We start from the raw sequence: 19,932 nt of genomic DNA on the forward strand, positions 1-19,932 counted from the left end.
TGCACAAGAGAATTTTTAACCTGTGAAATGACTCAACTGTTAGCCGTATTTACTTGTTTCTCTGGTATTTTTAGGGAATTGATGACGTCACTGGTGAACCATTAGTCCAGCAGGAAGACGATAAACCTGAAGCAGTAGCAGCCAGGCTAAGACAGTACAAGGATGTGGCAAAGCCAGTCATTGAGTTATACAAGTGAGTGTGCTTCAGCATTTTCACAATCATGGGCCAACTGGGAAGGTGCGGAGCCTGGTGGGAAGTCTATTGGACTGAGGCCAGGTAGTGTTCTTTTAAGCTGTATAAACTCTGAAAGCTCAGTTTCTTCCCAGAGGTCAGATGAAATGTTGGAGTTTTACATGAAAGATGAAGTCCAATACTTTTATCAAACTATCGTAACATAAGGAACAAAACCTGATCATCTCAATCTGTTTTGGTTATAAAATTAGACCTAGGCTTATTTTCATTTTCCTTTTTAAGTGGCTGAAATTATGGTCTACATTTTGATACTCCCATATTTAATATCTGATTTAGAGAGAAGATTAAAAAGGACTTTTGGTCTAGGTGGGTTTGTAGGGAGTTTAACAAAGAAAAGCTAAAACCATAAACTACAAATTGAAAATTCAAATGGCTTCAGGGGCCAGGCAGGTATTGGAAATGGGTGGGTCAGACCTGGTGGGGGATGTGTTGAGCTGAGTGGTTGAATGACAGTCTAACTGGACAGTTCCTGTGCTGTTCCAGCCAGTTACCACCACAGGGCACGCAGACCAGTGTGGCCAATAATTCTTGTTTTTTAAGAGAAGCAGAAATCTGGCTCTCTGTGTGAAAGAAAAAAAAAAATCTAGTTTTTATATTGGCAACAAATTCCAATTTTAACAGCATGCAAGCCAGATAAAACCCATATGGTGACTGCATTCAAGACAGCAGTTTGCAGCCTCCACCATTATCAAGTTCTAGCTTTTTTTAAAAGAAAAAAAAAAAATTGCCATCGAGTTGACCCAGACTCATGGTGACCCCATGTGTTTCAGAGTCAAATTGCTCCAAAAGATTTGCAGTGGATTTTTTGGAAGTAGATCACCAGACCTTTCTTCCAGGGTGCCTCTGGATGGACTCAAAACCACCAGCCTTTCAATTAGCAGCCGAATGTGTTAACTGTTTGTACCACCAGGGACTCCTCTGGCCTTTTAGCCCCCGAATAACTTTGCAAACCTTTAGAGCAGAGGCTGCTGATCATATTTTGATACACCCTGTGTGTCATGATCCATTGTTGTAAGTAAAAAGAGTTAGAGTAGCAAAGTTTGTTAATGATGTGCTTTTCAAAACCTATAATGTTATCCTCTGGTATGTTTTAAAGAGACAAAAAAAAGGTGGCATCATGGCAAGCATGCTAGATTTGCAAACCCTATGGATTTATTTTGGTACACCCAGGGGGGTGTTTATACTTTTGCAAGGGGCTATTTTGGCACTTAGCGATGTGTGATTAGACCATGAGGTCATGCTATCCTATAAGTGTATTAAAAGGAAATTTAAAATGCCTTTGTATGTTGGACTTTGTCTTTCAGGAGCCGAGGAGTGCTCCACCAATTTTCTGGGACGGAGACTAACAATATCTGGCCTTACGTTTACACGCTTTTCTCGAACAAGATCACACCTGTTGAGTCCAAAGAAGCATACTGAGCCTACCCAATGGAAGAACCAGGAAAATGTGGTTATATTCAGTTGTGTGTGAAATATTGGTGCCATGTCCAAATTAGAAGCTAGCTAATACAGCTTGCAGTGTCTTTTCTAGTATAAACGGTGAACTGATATGAAAACTTACGAGTAGAAAGAGTTAATGAAGAGGCTGTCCTCTGCCTTTCAGAAGGAGGGACACCTATACATGTTTAAGATGTCTCTGCACAGGTCTCAAAGCCTTTATGAGAAAGCAAGTATAGGTTGGATTTCAAACAGTGTATAATCTAAGCTCTTGCTAATTTTGACAGCCATGTTGTTGCTCTAGTAGCCTTTTTACATGTGATGGTGTTGGTCTCTGGTTCTCCCTGTGCCCTCAAATGCTATTGAACCACAGCAAAAGTAGGTCTGAGAACACGAAGGGCTGTAGCCCAGGTGTTGTCCCCAGTTCTCTGATACGTGCTCTCCTGGTGACAGTGGGATTAAAGCCAAATGCTCTCAGTGGTTGCCTCTCTGGTGTTGAGTGACTGTGTGTCTACAATCCATTTTTTCTGCTAGGAGTGACACCTTCTTTTCCGCACATACGCTCCATAGAATCTCCTTTTCAGACATCCTGGAATGAAAGGATTTGGCTTTTACTATTTTTATTAGACTGTGTTATTTGTACGTCTGTTTTCTTCCTTCCTGTGCTATTAATGAACACTGATGGCTGTTGCTTTTGTCCCTCTCAAATTCCTTTTTCTAATTGCTGAGAGCTAGGAGATTCTATAGATCCCTTCATGCACCAAGAACTGAGCTAGGCGGAAGATCTTAAACTGCTGGTCTGACTCTCATGGGTTGACACTGCTCCTTTCTTAAATTGTGAAAAAAATAAAAGCCCCAAAGTCTCCTGGGAATCTTCAAAAAACATGAGAAATACCACTCACATAAATATTGAAAGATAGTATCTCGTATATAGTAGTAATAAGATCATATGAAATTACTACACTAAAAGAATATTTTTTTCTTAATATTTTTTTGTTCAAGACAAAAAAAATGTATTTTGAAAATGCTGCTAAATACTGATGCTGACAATATTTTTCTCCTGCAAGTGACCCAAGTGTATTAAAAATAGTTTGTAAAGGAAATGGTGAGGAAAACATTGTACTAGCTGTGCCTAGATGGAGTATGACAGCTCTGTGATTATGGGAAAACAAAATATTTATATTTTTCTACTCCAAAGATGCATTCTGTGGGGTGACCATAAAGTCTAGAAATGTAGATAATACTATTTTGTCACACATTATAATGTCGTATCAATAAATAGTTTATTAAAAATTTGCCAGTTTTCCAGACTTGGTGGCCACCTTGTGAAGTTCTTTTTCTCTGGGAAGGACATTGAACTTTATTCCTGCTGCCTTAAAAATAAATATCCCTCCCCCCCAAAAAATACATACCCCTTCTTCATGTACAGTGATTGTCCCCAGGGAGAGTTACTTAGTATTTTTGGGAGTGACTTCCATCTAACCCCTTCATACTGATGAGAAAGAAAAGTAAATAAGCCTATTTCAGCACTTCCGTAGTATCGATACTGAAACACATTATTTACCTGCTGAAGGTGTCCCGGTGAATCCCCAGTCAGCTCAATGCCCTCTCTATTCTGTACAGTAATGGGCACAGCATGTACTTACAAATACTGCCCAGACTTTTGGCAGTTCCTCTCCCTCTGTTCCTTTATGTGAATGTTCTTTAGCTGTCTTGGTGGAAACACAGAGCTGCCTCCTCATCTTCTCACTCACGGCAAAATAAGATTATTTTTTAGTTGTTAGCAATTAAAATGACCAGTTCAGATCTATGAGACATCATTGCATTCTCTTGACTTCTGAGCACTTTTTAAGAGTTGAGTTTGAATGCCAGTTGGCAAGGATAAGGTAAAAATCAGACATATAAATAATGCTCAGGTTTCCTGGGGAAACAGGTATGGGGAAAAACAAATCTGATATGAGAAAATTGCACAATTTAGAGTAGTTCTGCCTTGGAGACTACTTCCACAAACTAGGAAAAGTTTAGAGAGTTAAGGTTATTATATGGATAACTCAAGAGAGGCAAGTGTGTGCTTTTTGGCAGCAGAAGATTTTTCAAACTGGTCTTCTTCACTTTCCTTTGTGTTTTGACACTTCGGTTATAATCATTGCCTTTGGAATTTTGGGGAGAGGTGTAGGGAATGGCCTGGTCCATGATTCCAAGAGTGTGATTCCATGCTCTCTGTTCATCCATCCATCCATCCTTTTCTTCCCCCCTCCTCATTTCCAGGCAGACAGACAGTTGTTGCCAATGTTGGAGTTATTCAGAATGCATCAACAGAGTTTGCCGTTGCTGGGATTGCCCAGAAGTTGAGGGTCCTTTGCTAGGAGAGACCAATAAAAGATACCTTTCTGTAGTCTTTGAACAGTTGTACTTGTTTCCGTATTCAGTAGTCTGAAAAATCTGTTTCTGGTTTTCTTCAACAAAAACTCTGGCTTTCCCTTAAGTGATTTTATAAAAATTAAAGTTACCTTGAGAGTATATGGGCAAAAATAAAATTAAGGGGAGAGCTTTTCTTGGTTTTCCTTCTACTACCACACAAGTGGTTTCTTCACAGTTAAGCACAAAGGGTAGTTTGGATGGTCTCTAAGGTTCCCACCCTGCCTCACATTCTGTAGTTCTAGCCAGCTGTTAATTCAATTTGCTCTTCATAATTGGAACAGGCTTCCTACTTACTTAGAACTTGAAAATGCTGCTGTGTTCAGGACCCGCTAACGCTAATGTAAACTTACAACCTGTACCATTGATGAGAGCCTACTGAGTGATATGTGCTGTCCTAGGACCTTTACGAACATCTCATTTAGTCTTTCAAGCATCCTGTGAGGTGAGCATGTTTATAAATGAAGAAGGCCTGGAACAGGGTTGTGATGCATCTTGCCCAGCATCAGTGCCCAGTGCACAGTGTAGCCAGGACTCAAACCCAGGTCTTCCTGACTCTGAAGCCTGAGTTTATTTCTGAATGTCAACTCCCTATCATGTCCCAAGCAACCCAGGGCCCCAAGCCTGCTTTGCTCTGCTTGTATGTTGGAGTGGGCTCACATCAAGAATTGTAGAGTTCACGCTGGTGACGTTCACCTCTGCATGACCCTTCCTTTTTTTTTTTTTTCTTTTTCTTTGCTGAAGCAAAGAAAGCTGCTAGAAGGGGAGTCTGAGCCTTTGTCTCCTCCGTCACTACACATGTATAAATAAAAGGCTGTCAGAGTAGACTGGGCTTGAACCCAGGCTAATCCGTAGAGGAGGGGTGCTCCTATTCCTCACCTACCCTTTCGGTGTCCATGGTGTTGTGCCCCTGCAGGGCCGTTACCCTTGAGCCATCCCAAACTGTGGTGCTCACATGTAGCCTGTGCTTCTTGGAGCAATCCAGGCACTACTCACTCTTCTTCCCCGAGATCAAAACATATTACTGTCACTCCCACCCTAAAGTAAGGCCCTGTCTAATAAACTAACCCTTTTTAAAGTGCTAGCAGGTAAGCAAAGGATGATTGAGCACCTAATACAGGTAACTCTTGACTTCTTTTTTTTTTTTTTTAACCACGTCCCTGTATTACACATTAACATGATTCTAAATGCCAAATCCAGACCTTTGCCATCTGGCATAGAGATGAGTCACGTGGTGGCACTGCTTGTCATTCAATGATTTAGTTTCATTCTGGCAGTAGCCAGGGGAGATTTGCTTCCTACCTTATCCTCCTTTTACCTTCCCCAAGGACCACCCTCTGCCACCCTCCACCAGCCAAGTTCAGATGAGCTCTAGCTTCCCCTAGAGTGGGCCCCCTTTTTGGTAAGGAAGGAAAAAGGTAAGAATAGCCAGGCGTGAGGGAGGATTCTTGGAGAGAGAGAATGCTGTGGTTTTTCTTGCCATTTAACATGTCATTGAGGCAGGACAATTTTAGAAGGAAAGATGCCTGTGCAAACCAATAAATTGGGCTTTTGTAAAATTTAGTTCACTGAGACCTGAGTTTGCTATTCAACTTACTATTTGTCTAAAAATCAAGATCTGCCTTTCTGCATGAGTCTGGAGACAGGAGATAAGAAACAGCAAGAATTCTCTCTTAAAGAGTTGACCAGACTGCTAGGGGTCTTTGCTTAAGCCGTAAAGACCACAAATTTTCAGGTGTCTTAAGGTATGGGCATCCTGAATATGTGTGGTGCTTTATGCTAAGTGCACTGCATGTAACATCTAGTTAAATCCTCTGCAGCTACCCTATGTAATAGATACTGTTATGCAAATTATCCCGCATCCTTGTGTTTAAAGACTGAAATAATCCTGTTGAAATAAACCTGTTGGGATTAATCAGGAAATTCAGAAGGGCCTTTTCGGTACCTTTCCCTAGTTGGCATCCTTCACTCTCACTAACAGATGTAATGGCGTGTTAGCTCTGGCCTGGAATCTTTGCCTTTGCTGTTCTCCTGCTGAGAGAGGAAATGGGCGCCCAGAGAGTCATGGTGGTAGTTACACACTGTAGATGCAGAGCGTATATGTCTCGTCTGTACTCTGCTGGATTATAGGATCTTGGGAGGCATTTGTTTCTACCTAATAGACTTCATTTATTACCTTTCATATAACAATATACTTTCCTGCTACAGTTGATTTTGCTAAAGAGGCAATTCATAAGGCGGTGTCCTCCGCATAGTCTGAGTTGCTCTCTCTGTATCCCCCTCCATTCTCTAAAGAAGAGCCCAGTCACGGAGACGTCTGTTTCACGTGGGAACGTGGTCTGGCCATAAGCTATTGTCCTTTCCATACATAACTGACCCGGTCTGGTTTCCAGATGGGAAATGTGCAAGACCCAGATATCAGGAAACTATGAAACCATATATCAACTATGAAAAAATCTGCTTTTCCTGCTTCTGTCGAGACGTATTATCATTAAAATTGTTCATAAATGCCATACCTTATCTGTTTTTTAACAAATTGCACAGCTCTTGCCAAAATAAATGCCATTATCTGTGTGCTTCAGGGAATTCCCTGATTCAATCATCATTTTATGTATGTGTGTGTTATGTGTTATGGTACAACATTTTAAAAAGAATGAATGCTCTTGTGTGGAATGGATATGAATTCCTTCCTTTGGTAATAAAGGCTATTCCAGGAATCACACTCTCATTCTTAAAATAAAATATTACCTGTTTAAACCTTTTCAAAGGAGCAGTCTCTCTTGAAGATTCTCCCTGGAGTTAATGTGTATCTAACTTTATTTCATAGAATTTTTCTTTTCTTTGTTTTAAAGCTTTGGCTATAGAGTCCGAAATGTACTTATATAAAAATTATTTTGTATTTAATTTAGAGAAGAATAAAGGGAAGAAAAATGAAAAGTCAGATTCAGTCTTTATGTAAGCTCCAAGCATGTAGGGCTTAGAGGGCTTTTCTAGTTTTATGAGAATTTGTACTACTGATTTTTATATATCCTTGTTTATGAAATGAGCAGATCTCTGGGGAAACTGTTGAGTTACAATGGCATTTCACTGTGATCCCTCTCAAGCTCAGATCAGTTCTTTAACCTAATGATGACTTGTTTCTTTGGTTTACTGTCTTGTGAAATGTCAGCTCAAATTTCCCAGAAGCCTTGTGTTTACGATGAGTCAGAGTGCTTTTCCTCAGTATGATGGTTGTCAGCCTTCTTGATTTTTAATGTATGTGCTCATTCATTCAATGTACCTAAACCTGTAGTCTAATCTGTATATGCTACCCTAATTGTTAATTGTATTATTATTTTGATTATCTTGCTTGAAGATTGATTCCTACTTTTCAACTTCATAGAAATAAAGTGTTTTTTCTGCTTATAACTAATCAATTCATTTAATAATATTTGTGTAGCTTTTTACATTTGACAGTATAAATTGTCACAGATATTTCCATTTATGCCACTCTGCAGTCACTACCTTATCAACAGCATTATTTCTAGTTTGCAGATGAGAAAAATAAAGAACATGACGTTACCTGGGTAAGGTGACAGTTTGTGGCAGAGCAAAAGTTATGATCTCTAGTCCCATTTTCTTTTTTATTATATGTTGCCTCATTTTGTACACCCTTAAGTTTCTTATTTGTACAACACTATATTCTTTACAAATTGTCATGTACATTCTTTAATTTTGTTTTTGAAACAACTAGATGATATGAGCAGATTCTTTCCCTATTTTACAGATGAGGAGACTGTATCCTAACGTCAGAACTTTCTGAAGGTCGCAGCATTTGGGGTTACTTAGCAGAAACCTCCAAGGCCTGTCTGGTGGGAGCTAGGGCATGGAGGAGATAACAGCCTCTGCTGAAGAGACCCCCTGAGATAGAGAGGGAGTGGAAGGAATACCCTGATGACCCCCTTCCTTACACCCTCCTGTCTTTTGTAGGGCCTGAAGCTGAAGCCAGCTGACAAAAGAGTCTTAGAAACGTGGCCTGCAGGCTTCCATGCCCCTGAGCAGGCAGGGGAAAGGTGAAATGCATATGGTAGCAATGTGGTAGATTGTATTGAAATTTAAGACGTCCAGCGCCCCTCCTTTTGGATTTCACATCTCAGGCCCACTGACTTCATGCTTGGGCATATGACTTGCTTTGGCCAGTGTAACGAAAGTAGAAATGAAGTTTGCTGCTTTTAAGAAGAAGCCTTAACAGCCAGAACATGGCCACCAATCTCTATTCCTCTGCTATGAAATTGGCAATCTTATAAGACTCTTACTTCAACCTGGATCCTAAAATGAAGACTTGGAGCCGAGCTCCATCCATCCATCCATCCATGATGGATGGCTTGTGTCCATAAAAATTTTTTATAAGAACGGGGATTTGGGTGGAGTTTGTTATCACAGTGTACTCAGTGGGAGCTGACTGATTCAATGGGCCCAAGACTAGTAGAACATGCCATCCGATTTAAACTTTAATTCCCTTATCAAGCACTATCAGGCTCTAAGGATACCAAGATGAGTAAGTCCCGGGTTTTTCCTGAAGTTCCTCACAGTCTCGTGGAGGATGTGTACATGTGGTTAGATAACTCTGTACGTAACTGTCAGGATTAATCACTGCTTTATAGGTGAGGAAATACAGAGGCAGTGACTTTCTTGGCTGGCCAAGTAGAGACTAAAGAAGAGCTAATAGCTGAGTGGTGTGGAGAAGCAGGAACCCAAGAAGAGGGAATGGTGTGTGCACAGAATATTGAGCATATATGCCAGGTAGAGGCCAAAACAGTATGAGGAAAAACTTGGGAGATAAAGGGACAAGTGAGTTATACTGGGAAGGATCTGGTCTAACTTTGTTGGTGATAGCACAGACCATATGCCAGGAAGTGACATACCAGATTTTCATGATAAAAATGTAACTCTACTACATGTCTGAACTAAGATGAAGTAGGGTTCAACAAAAAGCAATGATCACTTTATAACAGGAGTGAAAAAGACTTAAATGCCTTTAGGGATGATGCCAGGAACAAAAACATGTGAAATGGGGGGTGATGTGAGCCAGTAGGGAGTGATGGGGACGGTGAGGAACTGGAGATAACTGCCTTATCTAAAAGGGAGTCACTGCTCAGATACGGCCAATTGTTACCATTTTAGGAATGGTGACTCAATGCTGCCCAATCTTTCAATTTGTCAAAAGAAGCTAGAAATCTGTATCTCTGTGTGAAATTTTATTTTTAAATGCTGGCAATTTAAATTTTATAAAGCACCACAAAGGACAAACAGCCTATTCCTGTAGACCAATTTGGGACTTCTGGGTTAGAGAGAGATGCAAAGAAGTAGGAATGAGGAACTTGGTAGCTAGACATCTTTAGGAAGTGTCTTAGTCATCTAGTGCTGCTATAACAGAAACACCACAAGTGGGTGGATTTAACAAACAAATTTATATTCTCAGTTTAGGAGACTAGAAGTCTGAGTTTAGGGTGCTGGCTCTAGGGGAAGGCTTTCTCTGTCAGCTCTGGGGGTAGGTCCTTGTCTGTTCAGTTTGTTTCCTGGTTCCTTGGAGATCTCTGTGTGGCTTGCACCAGTCTTCTGCCATTTCTGCTCTCTTCATTTGTTTCTTTTTTTATGTCAAAAGGGATTGACTCAGGATACACCCTATGCTAATGCTGCCTTATTAACATAACAAAGACAACTCATTACCAAATGGGATTATAACCAGAGGCATAGAGGTTAGAATTCACAACACATATTTTTGGGGGACATAATTCAATTCACAACAGGAAGTGAGGGGACGAAATATGTATAGAGGGGAGGATTTTCTGGTTCTGACAACAAAAACATGAAGCGATATAGGATTATGCTTTATTATATATTACCACATATTTAAAAAAGTTACTTGACTGCCTCTCCCAGAGTTCAACTGGATATAATTTTTTCCATATTTCAGCAATGAATGTGAGCATCCAATGATAAAATGAAAACCATACCCATACTTAAGGAAACCTACATAAACTCTGTGTGTGTGTGTGAATAAAATATAAGTGTGTACATACCTGAGTATGAAATGGAGGATATTAGGTACAATTTGTTGAGGTTTACTCTGTGCCAGGGTAATATGCCCACGTGTCTGTCAGTTTGTCGTGCTGTGGGGGCTCGTGTGTTGCTGTGATGCTGGAAGCTATGCCGCCAGTATTCAGTTACCAGCAGGGTCACCCATGGAGGATAGGTTTCAGCTGACCTTCCAGACTAAGACTAGAAAGAAGGACCCAGCAGTCTACTTCTGAAAAGCATTAGCTAGTGAAAACCCTATGAATAGCAGCAGAACATTGTGTGATATAGTGGTGGAATATGAGTCCCCCAGGTTTGAAGGCACTCAAAAAATGACTGGGGAAGAGCTGCCTCCTCAAAGTAGAGTCGACCTTAATGATGTAGTAAAGCTTTTGGGACCTTCATTTGCTGATGTGGCACGACTCAAAATGAGAAGAAACAGCTGCAAACATCCATTAATCAGGACCTGGAATGTACAAAGTATGAATCTAGGAAAACTGGAAATCGTCAAAAAGGAAATGGAACGCATAAACACTGATATCCTAGGCATTAGTGAGCTCAAATGGACTGGTATTGGCCATTTCGAATCAGACAATCAGATAGTCTACTATGCCGGGAATGACAACTTGAAGAGAAATGGTGTTGCATTCATTGTCAAAAAGAATGTTTCAAGATCTATCCTGAAGTACAACGCTGTCAGTGATAGGATAATATCCATACGCCTACAAGGAAGACCAGTTAATACGACTATTATTCAAATTTACGCACCAACCACTAGGGCCAAAGATGAAGAAATAGAAGATTTTTATCAGCTGCTGCAGTCTGAAATTGAACAGGCAATCAAGATGCATTGATAATTACTGTCAACTGGAATGTGCAAGTTGGAAACAAAGTAGAAGGATCAGTAGTTGGAAAATATGGCCTTGGTGATAGAAACAATGCCAGAGATCGAATGATAGAATTTTGCAAGACCAACGACTTAGTCATTGCAAATACCTTCCTTCACCAACATAAACAGTGACTATACACATGGACCTCGCCAGATGGAACACGCAGAAATCAAATTGACTACATCTGTGGAAAGAGAATGGAAAAGCTCAATATCATCAGTCAGAACAAGGCCAGAGGCCGACTGTGGAACAGACCATCAATTGCTCATATGCAAGTTCAAGCTGAAACTGAAGAAAATCAGAGAAAGTCCACAAGAGCCAAAATATGACCTTGAGTACATCCCACCTGAATTTAGAGACCATATGAAGAATAGATTTGACCCATTGAACACTAGTGACCAAAGACCAGTCGAGTTGTGGAATGACATCAAGGACATCATCCATGAAGAATGCAAGAGGTCATTGAAAAGACAGGAAAGAAAGAAAAGACCAAGATGGATGTGAGAGGAGACTCTGAAACTTGCTCTTGAGTGTCGAGCAGCTAAAGCAAAAGGAAGAATTGATAAAGTAAAAGAACTGAACAGAAGATTTCAAACGGCCTCTCAAGAAGACAAAGGAAAGTATTGTAATGACATGCGCAAAGAGTTGGAGAAGGAAAACCAAAAGGGAAAGAATACACTTGGCGTTTCTCAAACTGAAAGAACAGAAGAAAAATTCAAGCCCCGAGTTGCAATAGTGGAGGATTCCATGGGGAAAATATTAAACTACGCAGAAAGCATCAAAAGAAGATGGAAGGAATACACAGAGTCATTATACCAAAAAGAATTAGTTGATACTCAACCATTTCAAGAGGTGGATACGATCAGGAACTGATGGTACCAAAGGAAGAAATCCAAGCTTCTCTGAAGGCATTGGCGAAAAACAAGGCTCCAGGAATTGATGGAATATCAATTGAGATGTTTCAACAAACAGATGCAGCGCTGGAGGTGCTCACTCATCTATGCCAAGAAATATGGAAGACAGCTTCCTGGCCAACTGACTAGAAGAGATCCATTTTTATGCCTATTCCCAAGAAAGGTGATCCAACCAAATGTGGAAATTACAGAACAATATCATTAATATCACACGCAAGCAAAATTTTGCTGAAGATCAATCAAAAACTACTGCAGCAGTGTATCGACAGGGAACTGCCAGAAATTCAGGCCAGTTTCAGAAGAGGAAGTGGAGCCAGGGATATCATTGCTGATGTCAGATGGATCCTGGCTGAAAGCAGAGAATACCAGAAGGATGTTTACTTGTGTTTTATTGACTGTGTAAAGTCATTCGACTGTGTGGATCGTAACAAATTATGGATAATATTGTGGAGAATGGGAATTCCAGAACATGTAATTGTGCTCAGGAGGAACCTTTACATAGATCAAGAGGCAGTCATTCAGACAGAACAAGGGGATACTGATTGGTTTAAAGTCAGGAAAGGTGTGCGTCAGGGTTGTATTCTATCACCGTACCTATTCAATCTGTATGCTGAGCAAATAATCTGAGAAGCTGGACTATATGAAGAAGAATGGGGCATCAGGATTGGAGGAAGACTCACTAACAACCTGTGTTATGCAGGTGACACAACCTTGCTTGCTGAAAGTGAAGAGGACTTGAAGCACTTACTGATGAAGATCAAAGACCACAGCCTTCAGTATGGATTGCACCTCAACGTAAAGAAAACAAAAATCCTCACAGCTGGACCAATGAGCAACATCATGATAAACGGAGAAAAGATTGAAGCTGTGAAGGATTTCATTTTACTTGGATCCACAATCAACAGCCATGGAAGCAGCAGTCAAGAAACCGAAAGATGCATCGCATTGGGTAAATCTGCTGCAAAGAACCTCTTTAGAGTTTTGAAGAGCAAAGATGTCACCTTGAAGACTAAGGTGCACCTGACCCAAGCCATGGTGTTTTCAATCGCATCATATGCATGTGAAAGCTGGACAATGAATAAGGAAGACTGAAGAAGAATTGACACCTTTAAATTGTGGTGTTGGCAAAGAATATTGAATATACCATGGACTGCCAGAAGAACAGACAAATCCGTCTTAGAAGAAGTACAACCAGTATGCCCCTTAGAAGCAAGGATGGCGAGACTGCGTATTACGTACTTTGGAGGTGTTGTCAGGAGGGATTGGTCCCTGGAGAAGAACATCACGCTTGGCAGAGTACAGGGTCAGCGGAAAAGAGGAAGACCCTCAACAAGGTGGATTGACACAGTGGCTGCAACAATGAGCTCAAGCATAACAACGATTTTAAGGATGGCTCAGGACCAGGCAGTGTTTTGTTGTGCATAGGGTTGCTCTGAGTCGGAACTGACTCAACGGCACCTAACAACAACAACATAGATAATGAAGCTGAGGCTTAGAAATTATTTGCTCAAGATTATCACCCACCACTAAGTGGTAGAATGAGGACTTCTCCTACAGTGCTTACTTACGATTAGTCAGCTGTTCTTCCTCATTCTGACTCTCATTGCCCAAAGACCCAGGGAAACCACAATTAACACCCCTGCATTAAGGCACCTGTGGCCTTGGGCAGAACTGCCAGGAATGGGGGTGAGGAGCCCTGCCTCTTGGATGTGACTAGGAGCTGAGCAGAGTTTAGTCTCCTTTGAGCCCTGGTGCAGTGGTTAAGCACTCAGCTATTAATTGGCAGGTGGGCTGTTTGAACCACCAGCCATTCCACAGGAGAAAGACATGGCAATCTGGTTCCATTAATATTATAGCCTTGGAAACCCTACGGGGCAGTTCTGCTTATTCCTGTGGGGTCACTGTAAGTCAGAATCAACTCAATGGCAACAGGTTTGGTTTTTTATTGGTTTGTGCCCAGTTTTTCTCCTAGCCAGGAGCCTGGGGCCAGTTCGTTAACAAGTCTAGAAGGCCTCCCAATACGATGGAGAGGTTAGCTCTCATAATTCATCAGGAATTGACACCATGCATACTCCCATTCTTGGGCCATGTGCTCTGAAAGAGGAATAAGAGAAATGTAAATGAATAGTTTGCATCCACATCAGTCAGGACAGACTTTCACAGTAGTGGTCCAGATATACTGGCCACTCTAGACACACTGACTATTTCATTTGTATCAGCCATCCTATGTGCACTGACCATTACAGACAAACTACTTTGGATGCATTGACTACCAGGACATACCAACTGCCTCAGATACATTGATCATATGTACCCACAACAATATGAGTCCAATAGGGTTAGGAAGAAAGAGGTCAGGCTAAAATTGAACAAACCATTGTCTATATTTTATCTGTATGTAATAGTTTGGTGTGTTTCCCTAGTATGTAGTTAATAAAATAGCCGAATTTCCTAGTGCTCATATGAAAGTCACACCTAAAATGTATAAATGTTGGGATTTATATGATAAGGCTAGGTAGTAGGGATTCTTTGAAAATAACATATCTAAATCTGAGTATTTCCACACACCCTCCAAAAACCATACAGATTACAGGACAGCAAAGAAAATCATAATTAATTCATCCGCATGGCATGTGAAGAAATGCCAGAAACTCCTGTTTTCATTTGAGTGGGGAAATAAACATCTGAAATTAGTAGAACCAGCTATGGAGCTCATACAGAAGTAGAGAGTCAGACAGGACCTATTTGGAAAAGGGGAGTGCAGTGGGGTCCCAGATAGTCCCATTCTATGTGGAGAAATACTGAGAATAGTCATGCTGGATAAGAGCACTTACTAATGGGGATTGAAAGGAAGTAGCTTGAATGTGCATGGGCCTAGAAGTGTAAGTCTTGAGAGGGCACAGCTTCTGGGAACTTGGAAGGAGGGGACATGTCTTGGAGATTTGGTGATGAAAAAGGAAAAAGAAGGAGATTGAAATTAAAGGCCCTATAGCAACAAGTTTCGTGAAGTCTAAGACACAGTAAACTCCCCTGCCCTACCCCCCAGAAAGATGCTATTCATTAAAGAAATTGCATTGCACTATACCAACTGAAGAGGGCACTCTTAAACTAAGAAACCTAATAAGACACTCAAGTCATTCAACCTTCTATAGGAACACCTGGTCCAGGAAAATCCAAAGACCTTGAAAATGGACAGAAAAAGGCAGCCAACATTCGCACACAGTTACTTTAAGAAAAAAGTAAATGGAGAATCAAAACTCTTCAACTGATGAACACACTCAAGACCCAACCTTGCAGCAGGGGAAACTAGCACACTACTCCAACATGAGTCTAATATTATTAGAAAAGGAATGGTAAATATGAATAAAAGAAATCACAATTCAGGAATTCAAAAATGCAGAAGAGAATGATCAAAAAGGCGTGAAACAAGAGTTTATTGAAAACAGGAAAGAAAGTGATGGAAAAGATAATGATCTCAAAAATTAGGACTAAATTACAAGGTGCACAGAGGGAACAGATTCACAAAATACACAAAAAAGACAAGGAACAGAGGAATGAAAACATCCAAGAGAAAGCAAAATGATGAAAAAATGGAAAGTTCAGAAAGAAAAAAAGAATTATAGAAGACAAAGAAGATCTAGCACACCTATAATTGAATTCCCTAAAGGAAAACAATAAATCAAAACCAACGTTTAACTATAACCCAATAAAACTTAGCAAAATAAATAAATGAAAGAAGGCCTGAACCTACATATTGAAAGAATTCCCTGTGAAACTATGAAAATTGACTCAGAATGATCAACTTGAGACGTATCCTCTTCTACCCAAGAAAACTCCTCTGGACCTCCAGGCAAAAAGACCAAGTGATTCAAATACACAAATCAAAACAACAATGGAACATTTGCCAAGAAAAAGAAAGTGTGAACAAAGGATTGTATATCCAACAAAGCTGACCTTCAGTTATCAAGGTTATAGATAAATAATTTAAAATGCAAAATTCAAGGTATATTCTACTTACTAGTCCTCACTTGGAATCTCAAGGTGGTGCAAGTGGTTAACATAATCAGCTGTAAACCAAAAGATAGGCAGTTCACGTTCCCCCAGAGCACGTTGGAAGAAAGGCTTGGTGATCTACTTAAATCAGCCATTGAGAACCCTGTTGTGCACAGCTCTACTCTGACACACATGAGGTGTTGCCACAAGTCGAAATTGACTCAATGGCAGCTGGTTAAAAAAAAAATCCTTACTTAGGATTTGGTTAACACTAGAGGACTAGCTTCATCAAACCAAAAGATGACTGGGGAAATACAATAAAGGATGATGGTGAGCATCTACTATATTTAATTGAAGAGACTAAAATGAAGGTAGCAACAAGATTTTAAGAATAGTATGTAAATGTTAAGTGTTCAAAAGTAAAAATAATACAACTGAAAAAATAAAAAGATAGGAGAAAGAAGAGAGATAGCAGGATAAACTCCTGATGGTCATATAAGTAATAGGTAGAAATTAAAGTGCACCATTTAAAGCAGACAAGTTGAAGTAAAGAAAAAAGGAATGGGGCATTATATATGGCATTAATAAAAAATACAATTTTTTTCTTAGTATCAAAATAAATTTAAAGAGAACAAATAAATATCGTAAATTCAATATGTACAAGAAATACAAAATATGACACAGCTAAGACCAAATGCATCATCCCTAACAAGAAATGTAAAAGGGCTTAATTCATGTATTAAAAGAAAGCTCTTCAGATTGATTCAAAAATATAACCCAGTTTTATGAGATACACAACAACAATAAAAAACACAACAGGCATACCTAAAATGTACAAATCAACGAAAGAAGCCCAACAGAAAAATGGACAGAAGATATGAACATGTAGATAATTCACGAAAGAAATACAAATGGCCAATAAACATATGACAAGTTGCTGAACCTGAAAAGCAATTAGGGAAATAAAAATAAAAAGAATAATAACCACTTCTAACTATCAATCTGTTAAGAATTAAAAATACTAATAATATCCAGTGTTCAGTAATTAAAATGTAAAGGGCAACTCTCAAAGGGCACATAAATTGATAGAGCCATTTTGGAGGGCAAATTGGCAGTATGTATTGAATTTTTTTTTTTTATTGAATTAAAAATCACATGCCTTTTGATTCTGCAATTTCATTCCAAGGAATTTATCATATGGAAATACATATGTGCACAAAGTTTTGTTTGTAAGAGTACCCACTGAAGCATTGGTTGAAACAGCAAAACTTGAGAATAATCTAAATATCTGACAGTAAGAAATAATAAATCATTGTCTATACATATATGGAATACTTTGCACTGGAACATTTTCAGGGTATAAAGTTAAAAGAAACACATGAGCAATATATAGGTTAAGATATCATTTACATAAAATATGTCTTGTGTGTATGTGTATGTGTGGTGGACATGAAGTATGATTACATAGCTCAGGTGTATAAGAAAGAAAGAAAACTTTCCTCATTTTTCAATTTTGCTTATAATTCAGCTTAGTTTCTGTTTCGAATCCCCATGCCACTAGCCTTGTGGTTATAATCTCAATCAATTGGGAGTTTCTCACTCCTTCTCTCTAGGACTGCATCTGAGTTCCAGGGTGCTCACATAGTGGCAAGGCACTCGGTCCATCTGTTACTTGAGGTTCTCTGTCAACACAGGCATCTGCCAAAATATGCATCCACTCATTTTGCTCCTTCTGCTCCCTACCAAAACCAAAAAACCAAACCCATTGCCATTGAGTTGACTCTGACTCATAGCGGCCCTACAGGACGGAGTAGAACCGCCCCATAGAGCTTCCAAGGAGTGGCTGGTGGATTCAAACTGCCAACCTTTTGGTTAGCAGCTGTAGCTCTTAACCAGTGTGCCACCAGGACGATGGAATCTCTGAGAGACTGTCTGAAGACAACTTTCTGGGATTTTTGCCCCACACCTAGATACAGAGGCAGAGTCCCTCACCCTAGCACCCTCCAAACATCTATATTCTTAACATTTTCTCTCAGTCTCCCTGCTTCCCATCTCTTAGGTGATTATCCAGGGGTGAGGAAAGCGGTGAGTGAAAAATCCCTCCTTCTTCGAATCTTCTATGTTTCTTATTTATAATGTTCCTCCAAGAGCTTTGTATATTCCAGGGTTCATCCTCATTCCAAGAATTTTAGGCTTTGAAAAGCTAAAGCTAGGGGAAGGCCCTCACTATTTCCATACTTATTTTTTCTCTTCGTCCTCTTACTGTGGCCATGAACACAGAGTCAAGCTGCTTAACCTGGAGAGTTGTGGTAAGAGAGGAAATTGGTTAATATTTCTAAATATTTTCCTACCATGTCTTTTACACATATTTATTCATATATGTAAATGTAGAAGAAAGGTCTGGAGAGACACATATCAAGTAATTAATGGTGGCTACTTTCCTCTGGAGAGGGTTGTGAAAAGTAGGGAACTGCAACCCTGTCATTCTTCTGGACGGAGTGGGAGCTTGACATTTGTGAATAGCATTAGTGATGCCACATACTCCAAACTAGAGGTGTGGAAACTGGAAAGGAAATGTAACATGTACAAGAGCTATTTCTCTTTTCCCTCCTTGCTTGCTGATTCCTTACAAGAAGACTGGGTACCTCCTTTCTTTTATCTCCTCCTGACTGGGAATATGATTATCAAATAATGGATTCATCAGATGAATTTCTAACCTATATTTAATTTCCAGTTGGAATCTTCAGTGGATCCCTGCAGTGCAGTGAATTACTTAATATGGCCCTTCTAGCCATAGTCTTTGTAACTCCCACCAAATGATTGTGTGGGACCATGCTAATAAGGTATGGAACCGCAAGGGGATTGATCAGTTTTGCCATCTGTCTAGGCTTAAAATGAGCCATGCCAGAAGCAGGAGGAGAGAATCTCATCACTACAAAGGAATAAGAGCCAGGAATGGATTGGATCCCTGTGCTGAAAAGCTCCTGCAACCAGGAGACCGAGAGACAGCTGTAACACCAAAGACAGTGAGAATGGCCAGTAGAGAAATGGCAGCAACAGAGGTAGGAGGCCTGGCAAGAAAACTGAGTGCCTTTGGGCAAGAGCCTTGCTAGCAGAGTAGGGTGCCTCCAGGCAGATTGGTGCAGCCAGTTTTGCTGACCCATGGAGCTAGAGCTGAGCACCTTGGGTAGAGGCTTACTGGCTGATTGGGGTGCCTCTGGGCACTTACCAGCAGCAGAGCTAAAAGAGCTTTGTAACACTTGCCCAAGTAGGGCAGAGGCTGAGGGCCAGAGAGAGGCATGCCTCTGGGGACGGCTGAGAAGAGGCTGTCCTGATGGAAGAACTGTATCCTGAGCATGCCTGAACCTGAATTGTAACCTGTTACTTCTCTAATAAACCCCATAATCTTGAGTATTGTCTGAGTTCTGTGTGGCCATTGCAATGCATTACTGAACCCAGCAGGGAAGGGACTGTTGGTGTCAGAACTGGTAAAGATGGTGGAGAGAGGAGGCTTGTCTGACCTCTGCCTCATAGGAATCAGCCTTAGGCTGTTGATCTTGATTCTCCTCCCAGCTCATGAAGTTAGAGAATGTCAAAGACACTTCCTCCATGCTATTTTTACAACCCCCAAACCTTATTTTATCTCTATTGTTTCAAATTTCTCTTGGGTTGATTTTTTTTTCTTCTTGTCACCAGAGCTGTTAAGAAATAGCAAAGTAAATTGATACGCACTCTTCTTCCCTATGCTTGACTGTCTTTTAGTTCAAGTCTAAGCAGCTAGATCTAAAGTGGAGGAAGGGGAAACGCAAAGGATCAGGACCCAGTAGAACACACAGTCCCTGAACAAGACTCATGCAAAGATCAATGAAAGCAGAAGCAGATCCATGTATTTGGAGCAAGGTCACACCTATTTCATGGCATGCACACCTCTGTTTTTGGCCTTAGATACTTAGGTGACTTAGATGGAAGC

General features: G+C 40.3%; 1 protein-coding gene across 2 annotated transcripts in view; it reads left to right on the plus strand.

The window, feature by feature from the left end:
* The window catches only part of AK4 (adenylate kinase 4), a 91,576-nt gene extending 89,218 nt beyond the window's left edge, over window positions 1–2,358 (plus strand). For both annotated transcript variants that reach the window (XM_064282097.1, XM_003411039.4), the window contains 2 exons: window positions 75–193; window positions 1,558–2,358. In XM_064282097.1, coding sequence (XP_064138167.1) covers window positions 75–193; window positions 1,558–1,672 — 234 coding nt within the window. In that variant the 3' untranslated portion in view covers window positions 1,673–2,358. The remainder of the gene's footprint in view (window positions 1–74; window positions 194–1,557) is intronic.
* The last annotated feature ends 17,574 nt before the right edge of the window (window positions 2,359–19,932 follow it).

Source organism: Loxodonta africana, chromosome 3 (assembly GCF_030014295.1).
Source record: "Loxodonta africana isolate mLoxAfr1 chromosome 3, mLoxAfr1.hap2, whole genome shotgun sequence".
Classification (NCBI taxonomy): Eukaryota; Metazoa; Chordata; class Mammalia; order Proboscidea; family Elephantidae; genus Loxodonta; species Loxodonta africana.